Source organism: Typopeltis vanoorti, chromosome 20 (genome assembly GCF_054136105.1).
Source record: "Typopeltis vanoorti isolate ZY-2024b chromosome 20, IOZ_Tvanoo_1.0, whole genome shotgun sequence".
In the NCBI taxonomy this organism is placed as follows: Eukaryota; Metazoa; Arthropoda; class Arachnida; order Uropygi; family Thelyphonidae; genus Typopeltis; species Typopeltis vanoorti.
The window spans coordinates 57,846,889-57,862,541 of NC_143568.1; the positions used below are offsets into that span (position 1 = coordinate 57,846,889).

Sequence of the window (15,653 nt, forward strand, 5' to 3'; positions counted from 1 at the left end):
GTGACACTGCCAGTGGATTGCAAGGGGATTTTCAGTTGTTTGCAGAAATCTAGAAAATAGCCATTTTAAGATCAATATAAATAATACTCATACACTTTTCTTGATCTACCAATAGATAAGAAATAAAAAGTAAGTAGAAGAGAAGGGGAAAAGGAAAAAGGAAACATGACAGGAAATCTCTTACTTCAAGATTTCAGAAAATTATCATTATCATCCCAAACCCTATAGAATTAGACTCATCATGAGGGGATCATTGTCATACACACAGCTCATCATACCATGCCTTAAATAAATACATTCAAATTCTCTGCAGACACCAAATTCTCAAGCAATGCATTCCAATCATTCACAACTCTCTATGCAGAAAACCCTGCTTCTCGCTCCCTTGCTTACATTGCATACACCTTTCTTATACGGCTTCCGGGGATGACCTGTTGTTCTTCACCCATCTCCCACCATTTTATGAAAAACCTCTTCAACATTAATATTATCACAACCTCATAGCAACTTATACTTCTCTATCATATCATTCCTCTTCCTCCTATCCACTAGACTCTGCAATTTGCATCTTCTCAACCTTTCTTCATACTCAGCATTCCAGAGATCGGTAATTGCCTTAGTCAACTGCCTCAGGACTCTTTCCAATACCTCCTCATCCTTTGAAAACTATGTGACCAAATCTGTGTACAGTAGTCCACATGTGGCCTAATCAAGGCCTCATAAAAAAAATAGAATTTCCATATTTCCTCATAAAAAAACAGAATTTCCATATTTCCTCATAAAAAAACAGAATTTCCATACTTCTTCAAGTCAGTGTCCTCTGCATCAAAATTTAGAGGACAGTGTTCTCTAAATTTTAGATCCCTATCCACTATCACCCAAAGATCTGATTTCTTCCACCTTCAACAATCCACAAAGAGAAAATTCTACATCCCATCTTTATTTGCCAAATTTTAAAATCTTATATATTTAAACCTTATAAGATGGGGGTGTAGCTCAGTGGTAGAGCGTTCGCTTTGCATGTGAAATGCCTCGGGTTCGATACCTGAGAACTCCAACACGCCGTTTATTTTTGCCAAAAAAGGTTGATTGATTGGTAGAGTCTCTGCTACTAATGGCTCATACAAGAAGTTAAGTAATTCTGAGCACGGTTAGTAATTGGAAGGGGATCAATCATTCAATGCTGTTGGCCCTCTGCTGAGGACTGGCCATTCTCACAGGGTTAACTTCAGCCCGTAAACGGATGTATGTCAGACCTCTGTGCCCTCGGGGCACATGGGGGATATGATAGTGCCAATAGTATGAAGATAGCTAAATTGTTTTACATTAGACAGGTGTGCACATGCATGTGTGTGTCTACAGGAGTTGGTTAAAATGGTAAAGTTTTAGCTGGCCTGGTTGGCCGAGTGGATAGCGTATCCGCTCTCCAGTCAAAAGGCTGCGGGCTCAAATCCTGCCGTGGGCATGGATGCTTGTGGAAATACCAGTGGTGGTCAGTGGTAGATGGCATTGGTGTAGTTGAAGTCAGTTGGCGATTGAATGGTGGAGACAGAGTTGTAGAGCAGGTGGCCTCCCTCGATGAGTCCTTGGACTCCCTGGAGGTGTCAAATAATAATAATAACAAAAATATTTCATAACATTGAACTGGCATCTCCACTCCCCCACACCTGTGTGCTGTAAAATGATTAAAGATATCAATTTGTAATCATAATTTACAATTATGAATCTTTTTACAATTACTTCTGTATGTTTTTGCGATATGTTGCAAGTAAAAGAAAAAATGTATACGGCAGAATGATTTTAAATAATGCCGATGGTAGGGAGGTAACAGAATCAGTTGATATATCATCCAGGTGGTGATATTGCAGGAATGAAGGAACCAACAGCTTATACAGGAATTGTGGTGAATGAAGTGGAGGTGAATGGTCTATTACAAAACCTTAATGCGAATACATCTGTGGGATTCGATGCTATAGCTTGTGTCGTACATGAAGCGGCTAATGAATTGTCAGTGCCCTTGACCGTTTTGCTTAATTTGAGTCTCAGATATGAGTTAGTCCTGAGAGGGCAAGGAAAATAGTTCCACTGCATAAAGGAGGTTCCAAGACTGCTGTTGCAAATTACCGACCGATCAGCACATCAGGAGTCGTTGTCAAGGTCTTGGAGAAGGTAATCAAGAGGAAAATACAGGAATGGATAGATGAAAATGGGATACTGTATGGGGACAGCATGGTTTTGTGAAGGGTAGATCATGCCTCAGTAACTTGCTCACATTTTATAACACAGTGACGGCTGAACTGGATAAGGGTAATGGGTTTACAGTGACGCTACTGGACCTTGCTAAGGCCTTTGACAGGATACTACATGGAATTCCAATCAGTAAACTGCAGCATATGGGGATGGATATAGGGTTGGTGAGATGGATAGGAGGGTGGTTGATGGAGAGATATCAGAGAGTAGTTTATTCAGGAGTAGAGTCCAAAAGACAGCCTGTGACTAGTGGTGTGCCACAGGGTTCTGTTCTTGGACCACTACTGTTTAATTTGTTCATTAATGATATAGGAAAGGATCTGAGAGGAACTGTTCATTTGTTTGCTGATGATGCAAAGTTGGGTAGAGCAATAGTGAATGTACATGATGTCAAAATTTTGCAGGATGATTTGGATAGTTTGGAGGACTGGGCTAAGGAGAATGGATGTCAGTTTAATGTGGCAAAATGTAAGGTTATGCATTTTGGGGTGAAAAGATTAGCAGCAGTATACCACATTGGTGGAACTGTACTCCGGGAGATTAACGAGGCCAGAGATTTGGGAGTGTTGGTGGATAGGGAGTTGAAGTTTAGGGGGCACACTGCAAAAGTGGCTAAATCAGCTCATCAAATCATGAGCTGATTTAGCCACTTGGTTACTGAAGAATACTTTGATGAGCAGAGACAAGCAAGTTATTGTTCCTCTGTATCGAGCCTTGATAAGACCCCCCATCTTGACTACTGTGCCCAGATTGTAGTCTTGTCAAATGAAAATGACTAAAAACAGCTAAATCTTTAAAAAAAGGAGCTAAAAAGGAGTTAAAAATAAAAATTTGAAGCCAAAATTTTAAAAGTAGTAGCTGATACTTTTAAGTTACTTATTTTATTCAAGTTGAAGTGATACTTGCATATAAATGGCTAAATACATCTTCCATGTGGTCTTCTGCGCTTAATTCACCCACGTTTTCACTTAGATTTTCAGTTTGATTATATGTGGCCATCGTTCCAATATTACTCGGTGTAGATGCTGGTAAATGATAGTCTGTAGCACTTGTTACGTTTGAGGCCATACTTGACTGACAAAATAGCTGTCAGCATTGGCAAATTCCATCTTGTTTCTTAATTTAGTTTTAACTACATTCATGGAACTAAAAATTTGTTCAATTTCTGCACTAGAATTTGGCAGTATTAATAAATTTATCACACACTGAGCAATTTCTTAAATGGATTCATTCCAGATGCACCTTTATATTCTCGTACTTCAGTCCAGAATAGCTCAGTGTTTTCTATATTTGTCCATTTATTTAAGTGGATAGTATTGTACTGGTATTCAGCAGCAGCAACATCTTTTTCTGTTTTCAGCATTATTTCTAAAGTGGAAGTAACAGGTTCTTTTATATGTAGGATATTGTCAACAGAAAAAGAAGACATCGTTCTTAAAATATTCAAGTTTTCAGGCAACCTTTGCTTAACTGTTTGAAGAGACCAAAAAGAAACTGTCTTGCTCTACTTCTAGGATTTTGCTCATCATTTTGAGTTATTTTCTTTTGTATCATCAGCTCTGAAATTTTTCTTTCAAATTAACCAAGATTTGGATTGGTATCCAAATAGTCATCAATCTCTGACTCTAGAGGGTCGACTGTGAATGATGGTAGCACTAACATATTAGCAATAGAGTGAATCAAATGAGAAAGGTCTTCAAATAATCTCATCTTATCATCACTGTTAGATTCGAAAATTTTGTTAACTTGCTGAACTTGAATTAGAACAGGATGCAAAAATAAAAGGTACAACAGATTCTTTTTATCTTTGTACATCTCCAACAAAATTTGAGCTTTGTAACATTTCTCAGTCACACTCACGACTTTGAAGCGAGTTTTTAATTCTAACCACTGGCTGAGAATTCTGTCTAATGGGTTTCAGTGGAGAGTCACCTTGTTGCACAATTGCTTGCAATTTTCAGAGGAGCATGATTTTCGTTGATAGTTTGATACAGCTCTTTGTATGCTGCTTGTCTTGAAGAAGAATATGAAAACCACTTATATGTTTCGGCAACTAAAAAGTCTAATTTTATTGGGAGAGATTCTGCACAAGTGTGAGACATTGCCAGTTGTAACGAATAGCATACGCATCTAATTAAAATTAAGGAGGGAATATATGCCTTCAGTTGTTCATAAACGCTATTATTGGCACCAATCATAAGAGTAGCATTATCTATACCAATTGCAATGAGATTTTTAATATCCAGTTTCTTGGTCAAGAGCTCTTTTCAGTACAGCCACAATACCATTAGTGTCACACTTTTCTAGAACCACCATGATCAGAAATATATATGCATAATTTTGTTGAATTTCTTGCTATAATAAATGATGACCATTCCTAAAATCTTATTCACTGTGATATCATTTGATTTGTCTATTTGCAAGCTGAAATTTCCATCTCCAATATCTGCAATTAGATCTTCTTCAAAATGCTCATTAGAATATTCTTTACGATTGCAGAGCACTTAGTTTGGTGCATTTTTATCTTTGGCATATTTTGACTGTGGATGATATTTTTTGCAAAGATCTACTAGATGGTCACAACTGTTGAATGATGAGTGACAACAAAGAAATAACGCTAACCTACCTTCAAAGTTCGCAGTCTCAGACTTTTTTCACAAGCATATTTGTAATAGGAACAGCCTTATATGGAACTGCAGCAAAAAGTTTCTTAGTTTCATATGCTTTACAAGCTGACAATATTTTGCAGCTATATCACATCTGCAAAACTTACAGTGGCCTTTTGTAGCATTACCAAGAACCTCACACACCCATTTACTAAACATTCCCATTTGCAACCACTCCCTCCTAAATTTTTGCTTGTAAGCTTTATTTTTCTCTTTGCTCATTTTTGAAGAAGGGTATACAACTCTTTACTGCAACGAATTACGATCAGTCTTTGAAAACTTCCCACTCGCTGTTGTAACTACCAACCGGAACACTGTGCAAAGACTAACTCACAGCGGCGTTGCTTTAAGGCTACAAAATAGCAGACTGTTGGGACTGACTGACGTCATCATGCGTTTGAGACGTGTACGATGCTCGCACCAAACGTACAATACAATTCCTTATCAAATGCAAACATCTGGAAAACTTTTAAAACAATTTCTTTAACAGTAAGTTATAAAAACAAGTAAAAAGAGCTGAAACTAGTTCTGAAAGAGCTAGATTTGGAGCTAGGTGCTAGATTAAAATTTTTGGAGCTAGGGAAGAAAAAAAAGAGCTAGATCTTTTTTTCTTCCTTTTTGGAGCTAAATTGGCAACATGGGTGCCAACTTCTTGATGGGGAGGAGGTGGAGAGGATCCAGAGACGAGTGATCAAGATGATAGCAGGTCTATGGAATGAACCTTATGAGAACAGGTTGAAGATTTGTGGGTTGCAGAAATTGGTTTATAGGCACTAAAGGGGTGATATGATTGAGACATTCAAATTACTGAAGGGTTTCTATAAGATTAATTCAGAGGATATTTTTGAGAAGAGGACTGGTGGTGGGAGGACTAGGGGCCATCCATGGAAACTGGGCAAGGGTGTTAGAGCTAGGTTTTTTACTTGGAGAGTGGTGAATTAGTGGAATAAGCTGCCAGAGTCTGTTGTGGGTGCCATGAATGTGAATGCGTTCAAGGCGAAGTATGATAGATACTGTGTGAATGTTGAATAGTTGTTCTTGACATGATGTTAGGGCCTCCGTCGATGTGTCTAAGGACTTCCTGGAGTTGCCCGTAATAATAATAATGTTAGAATTTTTTTATTTTTAGTTTCATAACTACATATGATTAGCACTTGCCATTTCATCATCATCAGTGCCCACAGGTCCTGTGCTTGTAGGTGTCTGATGCTTGTTTCACCATTATTTGTTATTTCTCTCAGTCCACTGGCAGATGACAAATCCTGAAAAAACTCTTTCTGCACCACTCCTGCATCATTTACCCCACACTTGCCTTTGCTGTCCTCTTCTGTTTATACTGTCCACTGTATACCAAGCATTAAGGTTCTGATCTTTCTACCGTTATCCGTTCTGCAGATATGTCCAAAAAAAGCTTTAGTTTCCTTAAAATTATTTTCTACATTAGATTCTCTTTACCATTTGATATCCCCATAAAAGTGTAAGAAACATCAGGACAATGAGGAGTGAAGTTTTTGACAGGACTGTTCAACAAATGCATCAAGGAAAACGAGATCCCATCTGACTGGAAGACTAGCACCAAATCACCCATTCGGAAAGGCAAAGATGACGTCACTGTCTACACTTAATGCACTTACCTCCTCTGCCATACCATGAAGATTTTTGAATGCATAATCGATGCTCATTTAAGAGACACTGTTAATATATAACCAAATCGACGTGGCTTTGTAAAATATTGTGTGACAACAGATACAATCCATGCTGTCAGCCTGCTAATGGAAAGACACAGGGAGAAAAGTAAGACAGTTCACATGGCCTTCTTGAACCTGGAGAAGTCATTCAATTGGGTCTTTGGTATACTCTCTATGCACCCATGGCATCCCTGAAGCCTATATGTGTTGGGTGCAGTTCCTTTATACCAGTGCTTCCCAAACTTTGGATGTAAAGGCCCCCTTGGAAAAATGAAAATATTTCACGGCCCCCCCCTCCATCCATCGGAAAAAAAATCATATTACAGACATATTATTATAATATTTGTTGTATTTATATTCAGTACAAAACATACACAGCGAATATTGCAAAAATCAAATGCAAATATTACATTTTTAGCATCTTACATGCACATTTGACATGTGCCACACTTAGTCTTAAAACATTTTAAATTTGTTTTCATTATTTCACAGCCTGCCCCCCTCAACAAAACTAACGGCCTCCAAGTGGGCTGTGGCCCACAGTTTGGAAAGCACTGCTCTACACTAACACCACTAGCTCCATCTGCTGTGATGCTGGTGTCACCAAGCCATTTAACATTCAGGTAGGCTACAGCAACCTCCCCCAATGGACCCTGCTAGCCCACAAGACCAGAGTGGAACTTGAATTACTGGTCATCTAGTGGTAAACATGATTTGATGACTTTGGTTTGTGACTTAACCTGACAAAAACTAAATTTTAGAATGTGGCACTCAAAACAGATGGCACAATTCTAGTCAATGGTACTGAACTTACTAAGACATCTAACTTTCAGTACCTTGGATCCCATGTGATGTCTGATAGTAGTACCCTCCTAGATGCTAGAATGTGCACTGATGCTACCTGGCTGAAATGGTGCCAGATCACTGGAGTCCTGTGTGACAAGAAAATATCCCAGCATCTCAAATCCAAGATTTATCATGCAGTCATCCGACCAGTCACACTTTATTGAGCAGAGTGCTGGCCAGTAACAAAACAGCATGAACAGGTACTACATGTTATGGAGATGTGTGTTTCCAGATGATGGCATCTGGAAACACGCAACACCAAGAGGTTTTGAAAGAAATTTCTGGAAACCTCTTGGTGTTTTCCCAATCCCAAAGAAGATGAAGGAAGCACGCTTATGATGGTATGGACGTGTGACCAGGGCTGACAAGGAATCTATTGCAGGATAGGTCCTTATTCTTCTTCTTCTTCGAGTTATTCCCGCTTCCTATGCAGGGTCCGCGTGTTACTTTTAGATGCGACTTCTTGTTAGTACCACTCCCAACCGACCCGTCGCCTGGTCTGCCGCTGGGGGGGGGATATATTTTTTGACTGTAGAGGCGTATGTTCACGGGGCTGGTTTGACTGTTTGCGGGATGAAAAACTCCAGATAAACTGGCGGAAAAAAAAACCCTACTGACCGCACCCAAGACTGGCTAACTTGGCTATGCCTGAGGAAGATCCTCAAATTCCTCACGTCTACAACGGGAATCGAACCTGATAGGTTCGATTCCCGTTGTAGACACTCCTTCCCCAGGCATATGGTTGCGAAGCGCAAAGCCACTAGGCTAACCGCGCGGTGACTACTCAGACTCAGGATATAAACCAAAATGAATAGTTGTGGAATGAATTGAAGCATCGGGTGAGGTCAAGAGACGTTGCAATACCCCACTCAAGAACTCATTACATGACTACGGATAGATTAATTGTGGAAGCCATTTGCACTGTTGTAGAAAATATTGTTTACTGCGTCAACAGGTCCAATTCAACGTTATCATTTGTAATTATTTGCCATTTGTTTCTTCTGAGTTTCATGTATTTTGCGTACGCGAAGTGCTAACGACGCTAAAAAAAGATAAGTTTTGAATGTATAATTTTCAACAAATAATTTATAGTTTTCCCCATATTTACGAATATTACATTTCGGTGGTATATTTAAATTACTGAATGGTGTAAATATAATATTAAATTTGAACGAGGCGAATGGGGGTTAATTCCATCGACTACAATCATACAATTCGCAAAGGCGATGTCAGAAAAAGGGACATCCAGAAGATCCTCTACACTTCTTCCCATATTTACAATGGGAAACAGTGTAGAGGAACTTCTGGATGTTATCTTTTCGTATATCGCTTTTGCATATTCAAAAATGAGCTAAATATTTATTTGTGCTCTCGTTTCACTCTATTTAGGGCATTTTACAATATATTAATACCTTATTATCGTAGATGAACTTAATGCAAAACCACTAAATTAACACATGTACGACAAATATTTATGTACATAAGATAACTTTACGTATTTCTGCTCATAAATGATTCCCTTACAGAATAAAACCACGTATAGTCAGTTTTTATGCAATATTATAATGCAAAAGTATTAAATTTTGGAGTATAATATGGTATAAAAAAACGTTATTGTATTGTAATGGATTAATATTGTATGCAAGAGATTTTATTAACCCACGTAAAATATTCACTCCTTCTATAAGAATTCTCTGTTTTTTCAAATCAAAGAATTCTCATTGATTTGAAAAAACAACGAGAATAAGGATAGGTCCTTATGCTTAGCCCAAATGGCTGACGACCTAAAGAATGCCAAAAAAAGAGCAATGGATGGGCAGGCTAAAAGAAGATATGTGGGCCATGGGCATCTGTCCTACTGATGATACAAACCAAATGAAATGGAGGGCCAAATGCAAAACAGTGACCCTGCACCAAGTGGGACATAACACTAGGAAGAAGATAAAGAATTCTTTTTGCCATTTATTTTGCTATACATTTCTTCATTTGTAACCTTTTGTGCCCCTCCATTTCATAGACTCTTTCTATAACATGTTCTTTTGAAGGCCAACATTCATCAAACAGTCTTTTACCATTACTCATGTCTCACAACCATAAAGAGTGCTAGTAAATATTGCATGTTTTCTGCAGTCTTAGCTTTATGCAAAGGCTCAGTGATTTACTTTTCCAATTCTTGTTCATTGCCTGTAGGTTTACTTTGCTTTTGATATCCAAGATCTTATCCCTTGTTTACAGTCTAAATTGTGTGTCATGTTGCTCCCTAGGTATGTGAAGTTCCTAACCTCTTCCAGCTCTTGTCCATTGACCTATATTGCTTTATTGTTCTCTTCTCTCTGAATATCATTGTGTTTTCAGTTCATTATCAACTGATATCTCTTTCCTTCTTCACTTAACTTCAGCACTTTTCTTTCTAGTTCTTTCTAGTTCCTCTTCATCTTCTTCAATAATGACTATGTCATCTGTAAATTGTCAATTACTTTCATATCTTGAATTGAAATTCCCCTTATTTGTTACGACATCCACTGTTCTTTCCAAAAGCATCATAAAGATGCTTGGGTCTCTTTGTTTCATGCCTCTTGTTGTCCAGAATTGTCTTATTTCTCCAAAATTTGATATCTTTTATTATTATTACATGACATCTCCAAGGACTCATTGTGAAGCAGCTATCTACTGCCCACCACCACCACAAACAGTATTTTTTTGTCTGTAAATTATGTGTGTTCTCTTTGGCTGATTTGCAATTATGCAGAATGGAAAACCCAAGTTTTCAGGAAAAAAAAACCTGCTAGTTTCATATAAGATTGGATAGTTCAGTTTCAATTGAAAAAGCTCATAGATTCCTCTAGTCATGATGAGAATTGAACTCCTTTTCTCTTTTTGCTAATGACAATGTGGCAACCATCAGTAATATCTCACTTGCCACTTAGCTGAACAAGTGTGCATGCTCGCTGAGGAGAGTGATACAAGATTGACAGGTGACACAGAGAGAGAGTATTGATACCTAGGTAATGAAAATAATGAGAGGGAGGAAGCTTGAGAAAGAAGACCAGAAAATTTGGTTTTAAGAAGTTTCTGTAAAACCTGACAGTCACAATAGGTGATTCTGAAAAGGAATTTTTGCAGAGTCCTATCATTGACAAATTGATACTGTCAACAAGTGAATAGTAATAGTAGAAGATATTAAACAGATGTTCTATTTCAATGTTCAAAGAAATGCAAAAATGAAAAGTTTTCTTTTCTGTCTCAAGGACATGTGATATTATTATTATTAATATTTGACCTCCATGGAGTCAAAGACTCATCGTAGGAGGTACACACTATTGCACAACAATGCTCATTCAACCATGCCTTAAACTGATTCAATGTCTACACCCACAACATACTCCTCACTCCTCTGCTCCATGAAAACCAGGCAACCAAATCTGTGCACAATAATCCATATGAGGCCTGACCAAGGCCTTACACAGTAGTATCATAACCTCTCTATTTCTGCATGTCAGGGTCCTCTGCATCATTGCCATTATCCGATGTGACGTCTTCACAACTTATGCGATGTGGCCCCTGAATTTCAGGTGCTTGTCCACCATTACTCCTAGATCTCTCATCTGCTCTACTTTTATTGGAAGTAGAGGAGATGAGAGATGTAGAGAGAATGAAACTGACAGATGTTGAAAGAGGCATTGTGATGCAGATCTAGCAAATTGTTAACAAATGCGGCATTTCCAGGTCAACAATCAGTGATACCATACTGAGATGGAAATGCAGGGTCGACTGCAAGTGCTACCCACAGTGGATGACCTGTCATACTCATCAAAACATGACTGTTGGGTGCTACAAAGGAAGATATGTAAAAACCCACCATTCCTCAGTCGACACATTGAATGCAGAAATCCAGGATCATGAATCTGCACAAAAACATTCATAACCAAGGCTCACAACATGGGTTTCCACAGTAAGACCATAATATGCAAGCCCCACATTACTCAAACCAACATGCAGTGTCATCTTCAGTAGTGCAAAGAGCACGTACAGTGGGATGTCGAAGCTTGGAAACTAATCATGCTACATCCTCTCCCAAGCAGATAGACAAGTGTGAATATGGTGTATGCCCAATGAACGTCTCTTACCAGAGGAATTGTGTCTGCAAAAGTGTGGAAGTTAATAGAGCATGCACAGATTTTGAATCTGAGTGGTGTAAAGTTGAAATAAACAGGTTAGTATATCTGACAGGATGTATAGATAAGGAATGCAGAGAATACTGATTGTGAAATGTTCAGGCAAATTAGTTGGGCATGTACAAAGAAGGTAATCCTGATGAGAGACTTTCCAGGAATATTATTATTACCACCCCAAGACCTCATGGAGTCAAAGACTCATCTGGGAGGTCCTTTTATCACACACACAGCTCATCATACCATGTTTTAAACACATTCAAACTCTTTGCAGACACCACATTCTCAGGCAAGGCATTCTAATCATTCACAACCGTGCACGAATAAAACCTGCCTCTCACTCCCTTACTCACATCCTCTTTATACAGTTTCCAGGGATGACCACTGTTCTCCCCTGATCTCCCACTATTCTCTGTAAAACTTCTCCAACATTGATCCTATAACAACCCCTTACCAACTTCTAGGTCTCTATCATATCTCCCCTCTTCCTCCTGTCCACCAGACTCTGCAAATTACATCTTCTCAATCTTTCCTCATACTCGACATTCCAGAGGTCAGAAACTACCTTAGTCAGTCTCCTTTGGATCCGTCCAACATCTCTTCATCCTTCTGAAAACCCAGTGACCAAATATAGAATGGTTTAGAATAGAATGGAGAATTTAATTACAGGAATATAGAATGGAGGGAGAAGATAGTGTATAGGAACAAGGAGAATGAGTTTGTGGAATTTCTGAGGAATACCTTAAGTATTTTAAGCAGCATGTGATTGAAGCAACTAGAGGGTTCAATGTTTTGGATTTGGTGATAACTTCACAAAATGTAGTTGTTAATGAAGTGTTGACACTGGTGCTGGTTGGTGAGAGTGATCATTAGGTACTTGTTTGGGAAATTATGAAACAAGAAAAGGTTACTGCCAAAAATGGATACATGTGGAAGCATAAAGCAGGTGATTATAAGCTCTGTAGTCAGTTGGCATCAGTACGATGGGTAGATGAGCTGAGCGAAAAAGATGTTGACAATGCATAGAAACTCACAAGGCAGTATCACAAAAACAATGTATGATTGCACACCAGGAGTTAAGCAAGTAAATAGGGTAGGAGTGAAATGGATGAAGAGTCATGGCAGCAGATTAACAGCTGCAAAGGATATAGTTGAATTATTGAATGAGCACTCTATCAGCATATATCATACTGGTGTAAATGACATCATGCAATACATAGAAGAGAGGCAAATATTAGGAGAACTGGAAGTGAAAGAATCAGAGGTGTATCAGATGTTGGTTGGGCTGGATGCTAATAAGACTGTGGGAATAGATGACATATCACCACAGTTGGCTATGCCGTTGACCTGGTTGTTTAATGAAAGTCTTGCAATGCATAGGGTTCCTAAGGAGTAGAAAGAAGGCAAAATAGTACCACTCCACAAACATGGTTCTGAGGTCTCCAACTATAGGCCAGTCCGTATAACTGCGGTTGTGGTCAAGGTGTTGGAGAGATTGGTAAAGAATAGAATACAGGACTGGGTTGATGTACATAGCATTCTTTATGATGGTCAACATGGATTTGTAAAGGGTAGGTCCTGTTTTAATAATTTACTTGCATTTTATGATAAGGTAACAAGCATGTTAGATAAGGGAGAATCATATACAGTGATATTCTTGAACTTTGCAAAAGCTTTTGATAGATTACCACATGATAAGTTGATGTACAAGTTGCAGAGGATGAGAAGAGATAGTATATTGATTAGATGGATCAGAGATTAGCTCTCTGAACAATATCAGCAGGTTGTGTATGATGGAGCAGTGTCTCAAAACGGAGGGTGACTAGTGGCATGTCCAAGGTTCTGTTCTTGGGCCCCCTGCTGTTTAACTTGTTTGTAAACGATATATCATGTGGATTGATTGGGGATCGCCAGTTGTTTGCTGATGATGCAAAGTTGAGAAGAATTATAAGTAGCAATGTTGATGTTAATTCCCTTCAGGAAGATTTGAATAGCCTTTTTACTTGGACAAAGGAGTGGGGTTGTAATTTTAATATCAATAAGTGCAAGGTGTTGTATTTTGGAGTGCAGAAATATAAGGCTGTGTACTATATCGATGGTGCCGTACTGCAGGAAGTGGATGAGATTAGAGATTTGAGAGTGATGGTTGACAGTAGACTGAAGTTTAGAGGGCAACTGCTAGTGTTGCAAAGGCTGCACATTTGCTATGATAAGAAATACTCTAACATGTAGGGATAAGGAAGTGGTTCTGCCACTGTATAAGGCACTGGTCAGACCACACTTGGACTATTGTGCTCAGATCTGGTCACCTGGTTTTCAATGTGATCTGGAGACACTGGAGAGGGTCCACAGATGAGTAACTTTGTTGGGACAGCTATGGAGAGAGAGGTTGAAGAAATGTGGATAGCAGGAAAAGAGTGATATGATAGACATTTAAGTTAGTGAGAGGATTTATCAGATTAATCCAGATGGGATTATAAAAAGAATAGACTGCGAGAGGGTAGGAACTAGAGGTCATCCCCAGAAGTTATGTAAAACTTGTGTTCAAACTTTGTATGAAGAGTACAAAGTTTGTGATTTTGTAAGGTACATGATGTTGTTATATTTATAAACTTGTGTTTTTCTTATGTATATAGGATCCAAAATTATTTCATTATACATGTAATTATATACTTTTCATATGTGATTTCCTTGTTTTGTGCAATTACTCTTATACTTATTACTCTAATAAATATATATTATTTATATTATATATAAATAATATAACATAATTATAAAAATGTTTCATTTTTTAATTACTTTCATTAACTTTCAGGGGGGGGGGGGGTTTAAAGTTTGCATAAAGATGCACCTGGTAGCCCTGGTGGAAGGTACACACTACTGCACACAATGATCATTCAACCATGTCTTAAACTGATTCAATCTCTACATTTACAACACTCTCGGGCAATGCATTCCACTCTCCAACCATGTATACATATGCATGCATAATCACAGAAATATGCATACATATTGATATAGGGTCATCCTTTCATATAAAAAATAAATATCAAAAGAATAAGAGTTTGATGATAATAATTAAAAGTCATTACTTACAGAAACCTGCTTTAAGAGGTTCAACCAGTCTCAATGTAAAAGTTGTTCCTTTTGGTATTTCACGCAGTACTTTGGCCACTTCAAAATGTCGAAATCCAATCATACTCTGGTCATTAATTTTCTCAATATGATCTCCCACCTATAATCCAATAAAACAAATATAAAAATTATTAAATTTATAAATTAATTCAAAAAAATGTTATCATATACACTGATATTCTTAATGAGAGTAAAAGTGATTTTTGTCAGTGGCATAGTGAACTAAGACTATGCTTTGCTAGATGTGAGTGTAAATCTCACCTTGGGAATGATGTTTATTGATAACTAACCAGATAAGAGATGGTTATGGGTTGAGGAAGGTGTCTCAAAAAACTAGGTGATACACAATTCTTATTGCTAATGATATTATTGCCTTCCTTCTGTAATGATGGCATCTCAAGGTTGCAATAAAGTTTTTATATCAATTACTCTTTATTGATCTTGAGGTCAGCATCTTGTGCATCCAAAGGACAGTTGTGATTCCACATGTTGATTCAAACTCTAACCATATCAACAAAAGTTGCATTCATGGGTCCAGTCATTACTGTTATCACCAAAGGATCCATAACCATCCAAAATATCAAGGTATGTATAATATTTAATGTAATTGCAAGACTTACATGGAAAACATGGGAATATTAGTGGAATATGTTCAGATGGACACATTCATTACTGTTGTTTTTACATGCAAGTAATGAAGATAACAGAATAGTCTTTACTTGGCATATGGATGTGGAGAGCAATGAGACAGTCAACTGTTCTGAAAATTCCCACAATGAGTCTTGTAACTACATGAAAGTGAAGAAAAAATAATAAATCCGCATACATTTTAGATAAAACTGTTATTATGGGAGAGCATTTAAGCTGTTGACAGCCTTTATTTTAATAAAAACTGT

General features: G+C 38.0%; 1 protein-coding gene across 1 annotated transcript in view; it reads right to left on the bottom strand.

The window, feature by feature from the left end:
* The window catches only part of kermit (PDZ domain-containing protein GIPC-like protein kermit), a 149,931-nt gene that overhangs the window by 37,618 nt on the left and 96,660 nt on the right, over positions 1–15,653 (bottom strand). Inside the window, exon 3 of the mRNA XM_090410166.1 lies at positions 14,719–14,857. Coding sequence (XP_090266292.1) covers positions 14,719–14,857 — 139 coding nt within the window. The remainder of the gene's footprint in view (positions 1–14,718; positions 14,858–15,653) is intronic.